At 39.6% G+C, this 14,738-nt stretch overlaps 1 protein-coding gene across 1 annotated transcript; it reads left to right on the top strand.

Moving 5' to 3' along the window:
• Positions 1 to 3,401: 3,401 nt before the first annotated feature.
• On the top strand, positions 3,402 to 14,480 carry PAXIP1 (PAX interacting (with transcription-activation domain) protein 1; the record flags this gene model as incomplete). Its single annotated transcript, XM_010154754.1, has 6 exons — positions 3,402 to 3,465; positions 4,475 to 4,588; positions 8,388 to 9,032; positions 11,921 to 12,638; positions 13,298 to 13,392; positions 14,366 to 14,480. Coding segments are annotated over 6 exons (1,751 nt in total), but the record flags the coding sequence as incomplete, so codon positions are not given.
• Positions 14,481 to 14,738: the final 258 nt, after the last annotated feature.

A 14,738-nucleotide genomic window follows, 5' to 3' on the forward strand; every position in this document is an offset into this window, starting at 1 on the left:
CCCCTCCTTCTCCAGTGACCCTGGGGTCTGCAGAGTTCTTTCTCACATTTTGCTCTATTTGTCTGCAAAATCTCATCTTCCTCTTTTTTTGTTTTTGTTTTTTCCGTTCTCAAACACATTATCCCAGAGGCACTACCACTGTTGCTGATGGGCTCACCCTTGGCCAGTGGCAGGGGGATCTTGGAGGTGGCTGATACTGACTGTGTTGGACATAAGGGAAACTTCCAGTAGCTTCCCACAGAATCCACCCCTGTAGCCCCCTGCTACCAAAACTTTGACATGCAAGCCCAGCACAGGGGCAAAAACCCAAATTAGCAGAGCTACTCCTATATTAAAAAGGATTTGATTATTGTGGTTTGATCTAGGCTGGTGGTTTTTGTGTTTTGCATCTGGAAATAACAAATGTGTTTTTCATCCTTTCACTCTCGGGATGGAACTATGCAGTTGGTTACGTCACATGTCTGTAAGCCTTCTCCCTGTTCCTATGGGCTGGTTGAAAAAATAATGAAATGACTTGGAATTAGCTACATTTTCAGCCTTAAGTAATCCAGCATTCCATTGTTAGTGCTGTTCTTTCACATGGGGAAGTTACGTTATTAGAAAATTGGTCTTTCACTTGAAACCAGGGGTTTGGTTTAACTCTTAAGAGCTGACATGATTACAGACCCAGAAATCAACAGATAAAACCCCTGAATGATGCAGTCAGTAAGTAAATTGTTGCAATAAACGTGTGAATGTAGCCCTCAATGGCTATTGCTCAGGAAGTCTTCATTGTGGGTCTGCTGGAATGGCCAAGTGAAAAGACCAGGTCTCAGTAGTGTCATAATCTTGGGGTGCATGGAAGAAGGAAGTTCTGTACACCTGTCAGCAATAAATGTGTCCTTGGACCTTTGACCTCATTCTTTCTAGCACTTCATGTCCTTAGAACCTGGTGGTTTTATATTTTATTCTGAGCCTTATAGTGCTCACTAAAATGGGTTGTTAAGTCTTGACTTTGTTCTGTTTCAGTCCCTTTACAAGTCCTAGTGCAGTGGCATCCAGCCTTTCATTAGGGTTTTAGGTACAACCATAAAGAAAAAAATACAGTATCTGATAGGAATAGCTTACTTTTTCCAGCTGATGGTTGTTAGAGCCTCTTTAGGTGGAGGTTTGAGATTCTATATTTTTGCCTTTTGTTTATGTTTTGATTTGGAGATTAAATGCTCAGGATGGTCATTGAATTTCTGGAGAAACAAGTCCTAGAAATATCTTTTGTCAGTCCGATGTATGGATCTAATAAAAGCCTTAAAGATTTTATGTTGGCTCTCCAGTTCCAGTATTCCTTCATGGACGTTTGCCTGTCAGTTGTGAGAGGTGAAGTTGATTTAATACAAGAGAAAAGCATAATAATTTTGTCTGTTTCATGTAAATACATTTTAACATTCCGCTGTGGTTGTTTTCATGGGGGGCAGCTTGAGAAGGCAGTGTTCTCCTGATCTCTGCTAACTGATGTGCACAAAATCTGACTAACCTGCAGTTGAAGTGAAGGAACAGAAAAACTAATCTGGAAGCAGCCTTTGTGAAGAAGGAAAGAGAGTTTTGTGTGTGAAAACCACAGTTATAATGCCATAAAGAAGGCTGGTGATTTCTCTCTTAGTTCTCTTGGCAGCAGCAAAAGCAAGAGTGAGGAAGGTTTATTTTTCCACAGTGTTGTACAGATGGAAGAGGATCAGAGCACTTCTGCATTTTTGTTGCTGGGAGAAAAAAAAAAGTGAGTTTTTGTTGCATTCCCTGTTTTTTGTTTCCCCAACCAACTTGCAACATTACAGTTTCACTGCTTGTAACTGTTTTTACTTCACTTCTGTTCTTTAGAGGGTGCAAGCTGCCGTGAAGCTGACGGACCCCTACACAGTCAAATGCCGAGCTTTTGTTGCTTTATGTGCTCCGGGCAGATGTTAAGCCAGGCATTAAACAACTGAACTTTCGGAAGATCCAGTTCTGAATCTCTGCCTTAGATGACTGAGCTGGTTTTATTTGGGACAGAGTTAATTTTCCTCACAGTAGCTAGTCTGAGGCCATGTTTTGGTTGTGCTGAGAATATTGGTAACATACTAATGTTTGTAGTTGTTGCTAAGCAATATCAACTCAAGGACTTTTTCAGTTTCTGATACTGCGCCTGTGATCCCAGTGCCTGTCCCACGGGTTGGAGTAGCTGCAGTGCTTGTTGCCTTGTCATCGGATCCAGAGACCCTCTCTTCCCCTTGAGGGTACTGAACAGTGTTCAACAGGGCTCGGTAGGCGTGAACCAGATACTGAGCAACACAGTGAAATTTAGGATGTTCATCAGACTGGAACTTGGAGTATTCTGGATAATGGCAGTAATCTATTCTTTTCAAGTGCCCTGGGCTTTGTTGTCAACTTGCTGTGTGTTGTCTCTTCTGGGTCTCAAAATTTAAGTACTGCTGGTGCATCTGTCAACTGCACAGGGAAAATAATTTTCTTTCGTTTCAAAAATCTCGGTATTTGTAACACAATACACCTCTGCAGTCATTCTTCAAAACAAGGTGGGCATGTATCTTAAACGCAAAGTCATAGGCAAGTACAGAAAAGGGAAGGGAGTTACAGAGGTCAGATGGTTTGTCTATCTTTCCCAGGTCACTTCTATCAAACAGTTTCCTCTCCTGCTTCGCAAGGGTCCTTCCGCAATGGATATTTCAGTCTCCCCAGTCAATTTACAGTGCCTCACTGTTGTTTTACTAGAGTTTAACCTTATTACCATGCTGCAGTCTAACCCTGTTTTGATTTATCTGAGCCATGCTGAACAGGGAGAACAAATTACTTCTCTTTTCATTTGGCAGCATTTAAAGGATTTGAAGATGTGTTGTCTTAACTTCTTAAACACATCAATTCTGGTCTTTCAGTTTCCTCTTGTAAGTCTTATTTACCAGGTCTGTAAAAATTCTCACTGCTCTTTTTTGCATACGGTTTCATTTATCTCTCTTTCATAGAATCACAGAATAGTTTGGGTTGGAAGGGACCTTAAAGATCATCTAGTCCCACCCCCCTGCCATGGGCAGGGACACCTTCCACTAGACCAGGTTGCTCAAAGCCTCATCCAGCCTGGCCTTGGACACTTCCAGGGATGGGGCATTCACAGCTGCTCTGGGCAACCTGTTCCAGTGCTTCACCACCCTCTCCAGGAAGAACTTCCTGATACCCAGTCTAAATATTTTCATTTTTTGTCCTGACGCATACAACTTGAATTTGAAAGAGACACAAACATGCTTTTAAAGATAAAAGTTTTTGAATGGTCAAGTATTTGATACTATCTGAGAAGTACTATGTATGCTATTTAATTTCTTTCTAAAGTCTCTCAGGAAACTCATTTAACTTAATTTGCATCCTTGACACCTGCTTTCCAGTGTAAGTGGCTTTTCTCCAGAATCGTGTCAGATCTTTTTTGGAGTCACTGCCTGTCTCTCTCAGGTAAGAAGTGAACCTATTTCAGTATACACCAGAGTACAATGCGTGTGCAGTGCTTTGGGGTTTTGTTTGGGTTTTTTTTTTGAGGAGAGATAGGAGTTTTTCTGTTGGACTTTGACTTTTTTTCCTGTATCTTAGGTGAGTTATCGCCTAAACCAAGTTTTTCACTGACAATAAGGACATGGACATTTCAAACTGTGACACTCAATCAGTAATTTATCTTGTGTTCAGCTATATGGTGACTCTAAAATGCAGAGGACACTAGACTATAAAGGCTTTATTCCAATCTTATGATTTCTGCATTAACACAATATTCAGTCAATGTGTTTTACCTGCTTATGCACTGAAACCTTAACAGAGGTGCCACTGAGTAAAGTAAATGCAGTGTTCGTAGCCAGCTCTGTAGCTCTGTGAGCAGCTTGTTGGTGACCAGTGTGCGTGTGTGCAGACAGGCAGGATAAGGCCCTAGGTGCTAATGGGATTTATGTGTATACGTGCTTTAGACTTTTTAACAATTTATTCCTGTAAAAGGGTCACCGATTCTGAATGGTAATAGCTTAAATACACGTGGCTTGGAGGGGGACACTGCTGCAACAGAAATTCTTAGAAATAAACACTTTGTGTGTTTACACACAGGCTATTAGTTAGGTATGCTTGTTAAAATTGTGTCTAATGAATTTAAACAGGTCGTCTAAGATAAATAATTCTTGTTTGCTTGATCACTAACTTTTTTTCTTGTGGGTCTTGATATATTAGTGTTGAGTTTTAGAGGATTGAAGAATGTTCTATTTTTTCTGTACAGGTTAAAAATGATTGTTTAATGTATTTTCTTATTGGGTCTCTTTGTCACCCTTTTTTTTCTCTGTAACTTTCATGTTAATTTGGTATTTAAAAGTGATAGGTAATACTTTAGCCAGACTTGTAAATGGCATGTCAGGGCTTGTACTAAAATTCTTCAAGCAGAAGGCAGGTGGTTGCATGGAACTAAAAGGCTTATTTACCTTCCATTTAGGTTTCATCTGAAGACCGAAGTACGCTGTGGGCTTTGATTACTTTTTATGGAGGGAACTGCCAACTGAGCCTCAATAATAAGTGTACTCATTTGATTGTGCCTGAGCCAAAGGGGGTAAGGGTTTATTACGTGTACAATTCTTCTTGTTGTAGCTCTCATTTGCTTTTGAATAATCATGAATTTTCCATTTACCTGAAGTTCAGACTCTTAAGACTGTTAGTCTTGAACAGCTAAATTCAACACAACTATGCACTGCAGCTATTCAGTTCATATCTATTTTCTGCATAGCTTTAAGCCTCATTATTTCAAAAGATGTCCAGTTTCATAGCGGTATGAGTATTTCTGGTTGAATAAAGCATTTTATTCTTTATTCTGTTGGTCATAACATAATTTTGACATGTCATAATCATTAGTGATTGTGCTTTGTAAATCTGCAGATGCAGAATCAATGAAGACAAATGAAGGACAAAACTGAGTTGTGTAAAATGCCCTTGGATGTTATGAGGGAGAGAGGAATAAAGGGAGCAGGAGGAGGAACAGGTCATTTCCTTTTTCTTTTGATTTTTCTTAAGGGAAAAAGAACTCTCAAAATCCTTCAAGTAGTTCCTCTTAAAAGAGAGATGGTAGGTTAAGCAGTACACAGCATTTCCTGTCCAACTGCTGATAAAGCACTCATACGCCCAGCGTAGAATCACAGTATCTCAAGTTGGAAGTGACCCGTAAGGATCATCGAGTCCAACTCTCTGCTCCTCACAGGACTACCTAAAACTAAGCCATATGACTAAGAGTGTTGTCCGGACGCTCCTTGAACTCTGACAGGCTTGGTGCCATGACCATTTCCATGGGAAGCCTGTTCCAGTGACTGACCACCCTCGCAGTGCAAAGAACCTTTTCCTTATGTCCAGTCTGAACTGCCCCTGATGCAGCTTCGTTCCCTTTCCTCATGTCCTGTTGTTGCTCACCAGAGAGAGGGGATCAGCGCACACCCCACCTTCTTCCCCCCCGCCTGCTGCTCTTGAGGAAGGTGTTGACAGCAGTGAAGTCACCCCTCAGCCTTCTCTTCCCCAGGCTGAACATGCCAAGTGACCTCAGCCGCTCCCCATAAGTCTTGCCCTCTAGGCCTTTCACCATCTTGGCTGCCTTCCTCTGGCATTTGATGTCCTCCTTCTATCAAGCCGCCCAAAACTGCACACATTACTCGAGGTGGGGCTGCAGCAGTGCAGTGTGGGACAGTCCTCTCCCTTTACCAACTACCTGTGTTGTGCTTGATGTACCCCAGGGCACGTTTGGCCCTTTTGTCTGCCAGGGCACACTGTTAAGTCATATTCAACTTACCATTAACCCAAACTTCCACATCTGTTTCCGTGGGGCTGCTCATCCCCCAGTTTGTACGTATAACCAGGATTGCCCCATCCCAGGTGCAGAATCAGGCACTTGCTCTTGTTGTTAAATTTCTTATGGTTGGTGATTGCCCAGCTCTCTCGTCTATCCAAATCTCTCTGTAAGGCCTCTCTACCCTCAAGGGAGTCCACAACTCCTCCTAATTTAGTATCATTTTTAGTACATCTGTCTATGCAAATGGAGAAACTGGATCAGAAGATTAGGTAGCTGGCTACACGCAGCCTTGAGCACATTGAATAGCCTCCTCTATTGCTTATAATGGTTATAATTGTTCACTGAAACTTCATGAAGTGGTCAGGTACTCCTCTTCCCGCGGAAGAATTACATTTGTAATTGATTGTGTTTGTTCAGAGACTGAAAATACTTAAACAAATTGAAGCTCACTTAAAAACGATTGCTTGGATGCTTATAGTTAATGTGGTGGATGAAGCAAATTTGGGGTTTTGTGTTTGTGTGGTTTGTTTTTTGTCCTTTAGTTACATGAGTACATTGCTGTCACCATGTTTTTTAATTCCCAAGCAGTGGGAGGAGTCACGTAGGTTAGTTATTGAAATGTGAGTAACTCAAAGATCAGGTTCTATAGACTAACTCCTTACATAAATCTGTAGAACTTTGTCAAGTTTCTAATACTCTTTTATACATACTGATTACATTATTGTGTCACCAATGACCCTACTAATATTTTGGAGTTAATGTAAACTATCTAATACTGAGATGGAGAAAAACATGTGGCTAGTGGGATGACAACAAACTTACTTGTGCAATACATAAGAAAGTGCTTTAGGCTAAAACATGGGCTGGGATGTGGGAAATGCTTGCTTTTTCTTCCCTGCTTCATTTAAAACTATAAGAAACTTTGTAGGGTTGTTTTTGGCAGTGAGGGGAGGAGGTGCTTTTTTAGATGCACGATATTTCTTCTGTGACAGAGTTACAAGGCTGTACCTAATACTACCCTAGTTTTCTTCTCCGTCTCAACAAAATGTGGTGCTTGGACAAAGAGCCTTGTTACCTAAAATGCTGAGGTAATTAAAACTATTAAGAGGCAATGATATACATATAAGAAGTGTTGCCTTGAATCATAAGCTTTTTAGAACAAAGGATGTTGTCCTGAACTTCCCAGTCACGAAACTAAAAAAACTACATTAACATATCTGTAGGATAAAATAGGTACCTTGTTTAATTTACCTAACCACTGAATGGGAACAGTTTTATAGGATGATTACTTAAAATGCTTCTGGTCCTGCTGCTCTGACATACTACTAGAAGAGAATCTGCAGCTGTTTGTAACAAGAACAGTTTTGACACTAGTGAAAACTTAAATGGTTGCTTTGACTAGACACAAGATGATAAAACAAGATTCCTAATAATTCTCACCACAAAGAAAGAATGAAAACTCATATCTGCAAATAAACTTGGTTTCATCTGTATGTAATATCTTCATTGGGTATGAATGACAGTTTCATTGTAGAAAATAACTCTAGAGAATCATTAAATTAAATTAATTTCCTCTGAATGTGCTGGTTGTTAATTTATATTGTTTGACATACAAAGAAAATCCCAGTGCAATTACTTCTAAATATTGGATCCTGACGTTAGTTTGAAATATTCTAAAGAAAGTTTTTCTTTTGTTTTTCCCACTGTTTTGATGTTTGTGAAGGGTTTCCATTAAAGAGGATGTTTGAATAAATAGAGTACTGATCCTGTGTCTACTTTTATGTCTTAGGGAAGAAAACAGTGAAGTTTTACTGTATGTATCTTCAAATGATGAAATGATAAGGAAGGAGGGAGGGATAAAGATTCCTGCTTTGTCAGCATCATAACCTCCTGAAAAAAAAATGGATTTAGCTAATGTGTGGACAGAAGCTTAGCTTTCAGGGTGGGGGGAACATTGCAGTTTGCAGCTTCTGAGGAAGTGTATGGGAAATATCCAGCTGACTTAGGATTTGTATTCCTGCTCAAATGCCTTTTTTTTTTTTTTTTCCCCCAGTGATCACCATGTAAATATTTGTCTCTGCTTTACTGTGAAGTTCTGATTTTTCCCTAATTTTTTTTATTTTAATTTTTTTTAGTGGAGAAAATCTAAGTGTAAACTGTATTTAGATTCTCCTTAATGTCCAGCTAAAAATCAGCTATGTTTTAGTATTGGCTGCGATGTTCCTAGCTGCTGGAGTTCTGAAGGCTTTTTCAGAACTGTATTTCATGAGTTGCAAATCCTTCGGTGATTGGCTTTGAGAAGAATTTGGGTAGTGGTGTTTTTGCAAGTGAAGACTTAATCCTCTGCAGTTGTACCCTCCGAGTTCTTTATATTGCAGATGCGGAGGGTTTTGTTTTAACCTCTTGGAACTTGTAGTTACACACAGCAGTGGGGTTTGTCCTGTTGGTTCTGGGAAAGATCATTTTCTCTAACTGGACAGTTCTTGTGATCTGCCTCCCCGTGTTCTTGCCCAGCCCTCAAAAATATTATTTGGGATTTTTTGTCTTTAAATAATATTTTTTTTTTCCCCCACCCCAGGAAAAATATGAATGTGCTTGTAAACGGGACAGCATTAAAATTGTGACACCAGACTGGGTAGTGGATTCTGTAGCTGATAAGACCAAAAAAGAAGAGACTCCTTATCATCCTCGATTAATTATATACGAGGAGGAAGAAGAGGAGGAGGAGGAAGAGGAGGAAGAAGCAGAAAATGAAGAACAAGATTCTCAAAATGAAGCTAGTACTGATGAAAAACTATCAAGCCCAGCATCTTCTCGAGAAGGGTCACCTTTGGGTGATCAAGGTTTTTCACCAAAATCTACTACTGCTGATAAGGCAAAAGGGGAACTGATGTTTGATGATTCTTCAGATTCCTCTCCAGAAAAGCAAGAAAGGAACTTGAATTGGACACCAGCAGAAGTCCCACAGGCATCTGCAGCAAAGCGTAGGTTGCCTCAAGGGAAGGACTCTGGGTTAATTAATTTATGTGCCAATGTCCCACCAGTGCCAGGTAATATTTTGCCTCCAGATATGAGAGGCAACCTAATGGCTTCAGTCCAAGGTGCCCAAAGTTCTGACCGACAGGAGATGATGGCTACGTGGAGTCCAGCAGTGCGCACGTTAAGGAATATTACTAATAGTGCTGATATTCAGCAGATTAATAGACCATCAAATGTAGCACATGTAAGTGTTGGATTTTTAATTTATAAGATACTGGACTTTTTCCTTAGGATCTGTCGTATCCAAGAACTGCAATTTCCTTTTATCGTGGTCTAAATGTACAATGGATTAGAAGTTCCACGTATTACTTAGAAGTTGTGGCCAAATTATAACCTCCCTGTAATAAGTAACTTCCTTCCTAACAGGTTCACGGAAGAATGCATTCGGAAAAAATGTTTGGAAGAGTAAAGCTGTGTTTAACTACAGCTTGGTTTAGCATTTCATAGTGTTTCAGTATTGATTTCTTGGTAAGAGCAAAAGAAATATTCATTAATTTAAAATTATTTGAGTAGTTCAGGAAACCTGATTTCATACCCTTCAAGCTTTTATTCAGTGCAAGGAATTATTTGTGCTATAGACACATAGAAGTGTGAAACTGGTTGTTCTCACAGTAGGTTCAGTTCTATACAATGTTGTTCTGCTGTGCATCATTAAGTTGTTATATAGTATAGTCAGGATTATGATGCAGAAGCCTTAACTTACAAGTTCTACGCCACTCGTATGGTTGACATAATTGCAGCTTTTGTATTGAATTTATTTTTAGAAGAAAACATAGCGAGTGAGCACGCACTGAAATGACTTGCAGCATTGAAATTCTAAGATGTTCATGGGAAGGCAATGTGAGAAAAGCAGGTGCTGGTAAATGTTAGACATACCTTTTACTTGAATAATTGTACTGGTGCATTTATTTGGATGTTCATCTGAAGGTAAAACTCTCAAAGGTGCCTGAATAATATAGAAGCCCACAGCTAGTACCTAAAAAGTGGAGTCACTCAGAAACGTTGGTTCTTTGTTGTCTGTATGACTTCTGAAAATGAAATGGAAATGTAGACTTCCTTTTAAAACTGAGTCTTAGATTCTTCTTCACGGTGCCTTGAATTGTGTAAGGACTGAGATGCCTGGGTAAGGACTGAGCAGAACAGCCAAAGTCCTGGTCGCTTGGCTAGTGCTGGTAAGTTGGCAGATGCTTCCTTGTCTGAACACCACTGCTACCAGTCATTGTACTGTCAACTACTCCGTAGTGGTGTCCCCGTGGAAGTATTTTTCTGTAGGTGATACTTACAGAGCTGCTGGGCACCTGATGGTATCGTGCTTCAGCTAGACTTCACTCTCCAAAAGTGCTAGGCTCGGGACCTGACGATGGTGTGCAAGGACTGTTCTCAACGTACCTTTTCAGGCTGCTGTGTAGGTTGCTGTGCTAGCACAGGCACACGGAGAAAAGCTTTGCATCTTAGAGTTGTGAATCTGCTTCCTAGAGTGAGGAATACCAGTTCTGCCTTTTGCCTTATAACTTCCCTCTGGCTAGGTTAAATTGTATGTTTTATCTTTCTTTGGGTACCAGTCTTGTGTGGATTCCACATCTTGGTGCACAATCTTGGAATGTTAATGTTTAATTTGATCCTCAGATTTCTGCTCAATGTCAAGATCCGTAATAATAAGGCATTTTGCAGTTACAAAGTGGCTTTCTGAATATAGCCGTAGCATACTTCTGAAAGTTTTATCCCTCTCTTTCAAAATACATGTCCTGAAGCTTCTGTAATTTTGACTTTTGGGACTTTTTGTGGAGAGCATCATGAAGATCTCTCCTCATACTGAGCCACGGAAACATTCTTTTTTGTATGTTATTTTTAGTTCCTGAATGTTTATGCTGTGGTGCTTTCTAGACACTAGCAATGGGTGATGCATTAATACCTGCGGTTGTGAATGTCTGCTATACCAACAACATCAACATTACTTAGGTGGAGCCTGAGTTGTTTTGAAGTGCATTGTATAAAAAACCTGAGCCACCTGTGAAGAGTTGCTGGACATCTGCTTGAGAGGAAACAGTTAATTTGCTTTGTGTTTTAGTGATGTGCTTTGATTCCTCTCTCACACACACACACATCACTGAGTTTACACTGTATGTGATGAAATAGTGTGGGTGAGGGAAAGAAGCTTTGCAGGATTTAGCAAAGCTGATTTTATGTTTAAAAGACTTCATGAATGGCAAGTCTAGAGTTTCCTATTGCTCTTTCTGGTTTTTAATAGGTAGCTTATATTAAAATATTTAATAAATATGCAGAACTCATGCCAATCTATTAGGAATTTGCCTAATTTTCCCTTTTTTATGCTTTAAAAACTCACTTGCTAACTTGTTTCTGCTTAAGGTGAAATGATTATTCCTTTAACAGGGAGTTACACATCTAAAATTGAAATTAAACTCCAGGTTACTTTAGCTCTCTGTTTAAACCTAAAGTCTATTATTCTGCAGTGTGGGTTGGTTAGGGTGTTTTTTTTTTTCCCTGAGGAATGATTAGTGCTCAGCAGATAAATATTTTTCTTTGCTTCTTGGGATTCAGTTTAAAAAATAGAGCTAAATATGCCTGAATTGGTTCAAAAGGAAGCACGTTGTATTAAATTCCCATGTTTCAAACAGCACTAATTAGTAGCAGCACTATTACCAATTTTTAAGTTAAAGAAAACAAGACAGTGGAACTAAACTTTGAACTTAATGGGCCAGCAGAATTATAAATTTAGTATTACAGTTGATTGAGTTGATCAGTGTAATTCTTAACATACTATTAATAGTCAAATGCTCTTGGAGATATCATCAGTAATACAGGGATGGGGTTTAATCTTAAATTTTGCTAAAATGTGTATTGCTTTAGATTAGGAGCCACATGTAGCTCCACTCTTTTCTGTGTGTAAGTTCTGTCTTTTCGTTTCGCTATTAACAGTTAAAGATTTTTGGTTAGCTCAGATTTTATTTAGGCTTCTTTTCTTTCGAGATTTGTCTCTTCCCGGTAGTTCTTTAAGTATTTTTAAAACTGAATGACAACAAAAAGGTCACAAAACTAATCTTTGTTTTCTAGATATTACAATCACTTTCAGCACCTACAAAAAGTTTAGAACAACAAGTAAATCATAGCCAACAGGGACATCCAAATGCGGTGCTGTTTAGTCAAGTGAAACTAACATCAGAGACACATTTATTACAGCAGTCACATCAAGCACAGCAACAGCAGCAGCACCATCCTCTTTTACACCTTCAACCTCAACAACTCATGCAGCTACAACAGCAGCAGCAACCCCAGATATCCCAGCAGTCTTTCCAACAGCAACAGCCTCATCAGTTTTCACAGCAGCAGCAAGTTCATCAGCAGCACCAGTTTGCACAACAGCAGCTTCAGTTTCCACAGCAGCAGTTACATGCGCAACAGCAGCTACACCGTCCTCAGCAACAGCTCCAGTTCCAGCAGCAGCATGCTTTGCAACAGCAGCTTCATCAGCTGCAGCAGCAGCAGCTGCAGCAGCAACAGTTGCAGCAGCTACAGCAACAGAATCTGCAGCAACAGCAGCTGCAACATCAGCAGCAACAAATACAGCAGCAGCACTTGCAGCAGCAGCACTTGCAGCGATTACATCAACAGCATCAGCAACAGCAAATGCAGAATCAGGCAGCGCAGCACTTAACTCAGACATCTCAAGCACTACAGCATCAAGTTGCAGCCCAGCAGCCACAACACCACCAGCAGCAACAGCAACAACTGCAACAGCAGCCACTTTTTGGACACGACCCAGCAGCAGAGAGTTAGTAATTATTGCCTTCTGATCCTGGAAAAAAATGGCTAATGATGTGACATAATGTGGGTTAGAATATCAAAAAAATAACTCCGTGTTTACAGTATGGGATTGTAAGACTTAGAAACATCATTCATGGCTCAGGACCCATTTCACTAAATTTTAGGCAAACATATTCAGATATAACTAAGGATGATCCAGAAATCTGAAAAGCCTGAAAGAATGGAGAACTTTCTCTTTTCAAATAGGTACTTTATGCCACTAGCATATAAATTCTGCAGTGAGAACAGCATTACTCTGTGCATGCCATAAAACTGAAGGCTTTCTGATTGTTTTGACTCTTCATAGCTGATCTGTATAAAGGAGCAAGTTGTTGTCTTGTTTTTTCCTTTCAGTGCCCCTTCCTTCTACCACTTTAGCTGTCCCTCCCTCCAGAAAAAAACCCACCCAGAACAGAAACAAACTCTGGGCTGAACTGTGCCTTTAGATGTGGCTGTCAGCTTTGAAATTTTGGATCTTAATTTTTCCAAGAAAGATTTGCTTCACAACTGGATGAAGTTTATAGTGTGGTAATAGGAAAGATTAGTGTAGGAAATAAGTTCTGAGATGACCTCTTGAGGCTTATAAGTATTTACGTTTTTCTTCTTTTATGTGCCAAACTCTTTCAGTTCCAGAAGATTCTTTCCTCCTGGGCTGTGTCTTTGCCATTGCTGATTACCCAGAACAGATGTCTGACAAACAGCTGTTGGCAACCTGGAAACGGGTAAGGTTCTGCTCTATTTTTAAGATACTCTGATAACATAATGTCATAGTAACTAAATCCTAAAAGAAATAATTGGAAGTATTTCAGCACTGTTCACTTTTCTTTTGGCATCCTTTTGTGCAATGTTTGCGTTACAACCTAAACTCCATGATTCAACTGCAGCTGACCAGAAAAAGTAGTAACAATGCTTTAGATGTGCAGCCTGGTTGAATAAAGACTTTAGTCAGAACATTGGCTAAATAAGTTGTAGCCTTAACTATTTCCTGACTATTGATGGTTTTAATCAGGCAGCTATGGTGCAGCAAATGTAATACTGCATTGCTCTCTAACTCGGCTGTATAAAAGGAGTCTTTTTTTGCATACAGTTTTGGCAGTTAGTAGCCAGTGAGGTATCCACTTGAGTGAATACAATGGAGGAATAGAGTGTTTCTATTTTTTGCCAACTTCTATTTTTCAGAAAAATCTGATTGTATCCTTTCCTAAATGAGAGGACTTTGATGTTCTTCAGAAACTTCTGATGGATTTTATAGTTGAATTTTCCCTACCATTTTGCATAATCAAGTAAGCTGTTGACATTTTTAACAGCTCTTGTTTTTATTGATGAGATAGAATTGAATAGTTCATGAAAAAAATGTGTAATAGCTGTACTGCAAAACTAAACATGAGAAGGGTTGTTTTTGTTTATATCTTTATTTGTTTGCTTTTTTTTTAATGGATTCTAAAAGAATAGACTTTTTGTAGCTCAGTGAAAAGGTGCATATTTAATTTTGTTTTCTCTGTGGTGTGGGGTTTTTTTTCCAAAATATTTTTAAGCTAGATAACGAAACTTTCGGGGGGTGGTAATGCTTCAGTAAAACGGTGCTAATGGTGTCAGTGTCCTAAAGAGTAGACTTTAATTTAAGACTGTTTGTTTCTTAGGGTAATTTAAAAATCGATACATATATTAGAATTTCTGGGTTTGCTCTCTTACCAGATCATTCAAGCACACGGTGGGACAGTGGACCCAACCCTTACAAGCAGGTGTACGCATCTTCTTTGTGAAAGTCAAGTCAGTAACATGTATGCTCAGGTAAGCAAGCCAGTGACATGTATTCATGCATGCTTTCACTTTGTTCCCAGAAAGGCAGGGCTTTTCAGTATGTACATCATGCTTAGACTGTAACTGTAAGATAGAAGTTTTTCATGATGTGCTTTTTTTTTATGATTCATGGTATGACAATGTCATAACTCCTTGTCGTGGTTTAACTCTGGCTAGCAAATTACCATGAAGCCGCTCTCACAAATCCCCCTCCCCTCCTCCAGCAGAGGGGAAGAATGAGAAGAAAAAGAAATAGGGAAGCTCGTAA

The sequence above is a fragment of the Eurypyga helias genome, unplaced genomic scaffold (genome assembly GCF_000690775.1).
Source record: "Eurypyga helias isolate BGI_N326 unplaced genomic scaffold, ASM69077v1 scaffold8597, whole genome shotgun sequence".
In the NCBI taxonomy this organism is placed as follows: Eukaryota; Metazoa; Chordata; class Aves; order Eurypygiformes; family Eurypygidae; genus Eurypyga; species Eurypyga helias.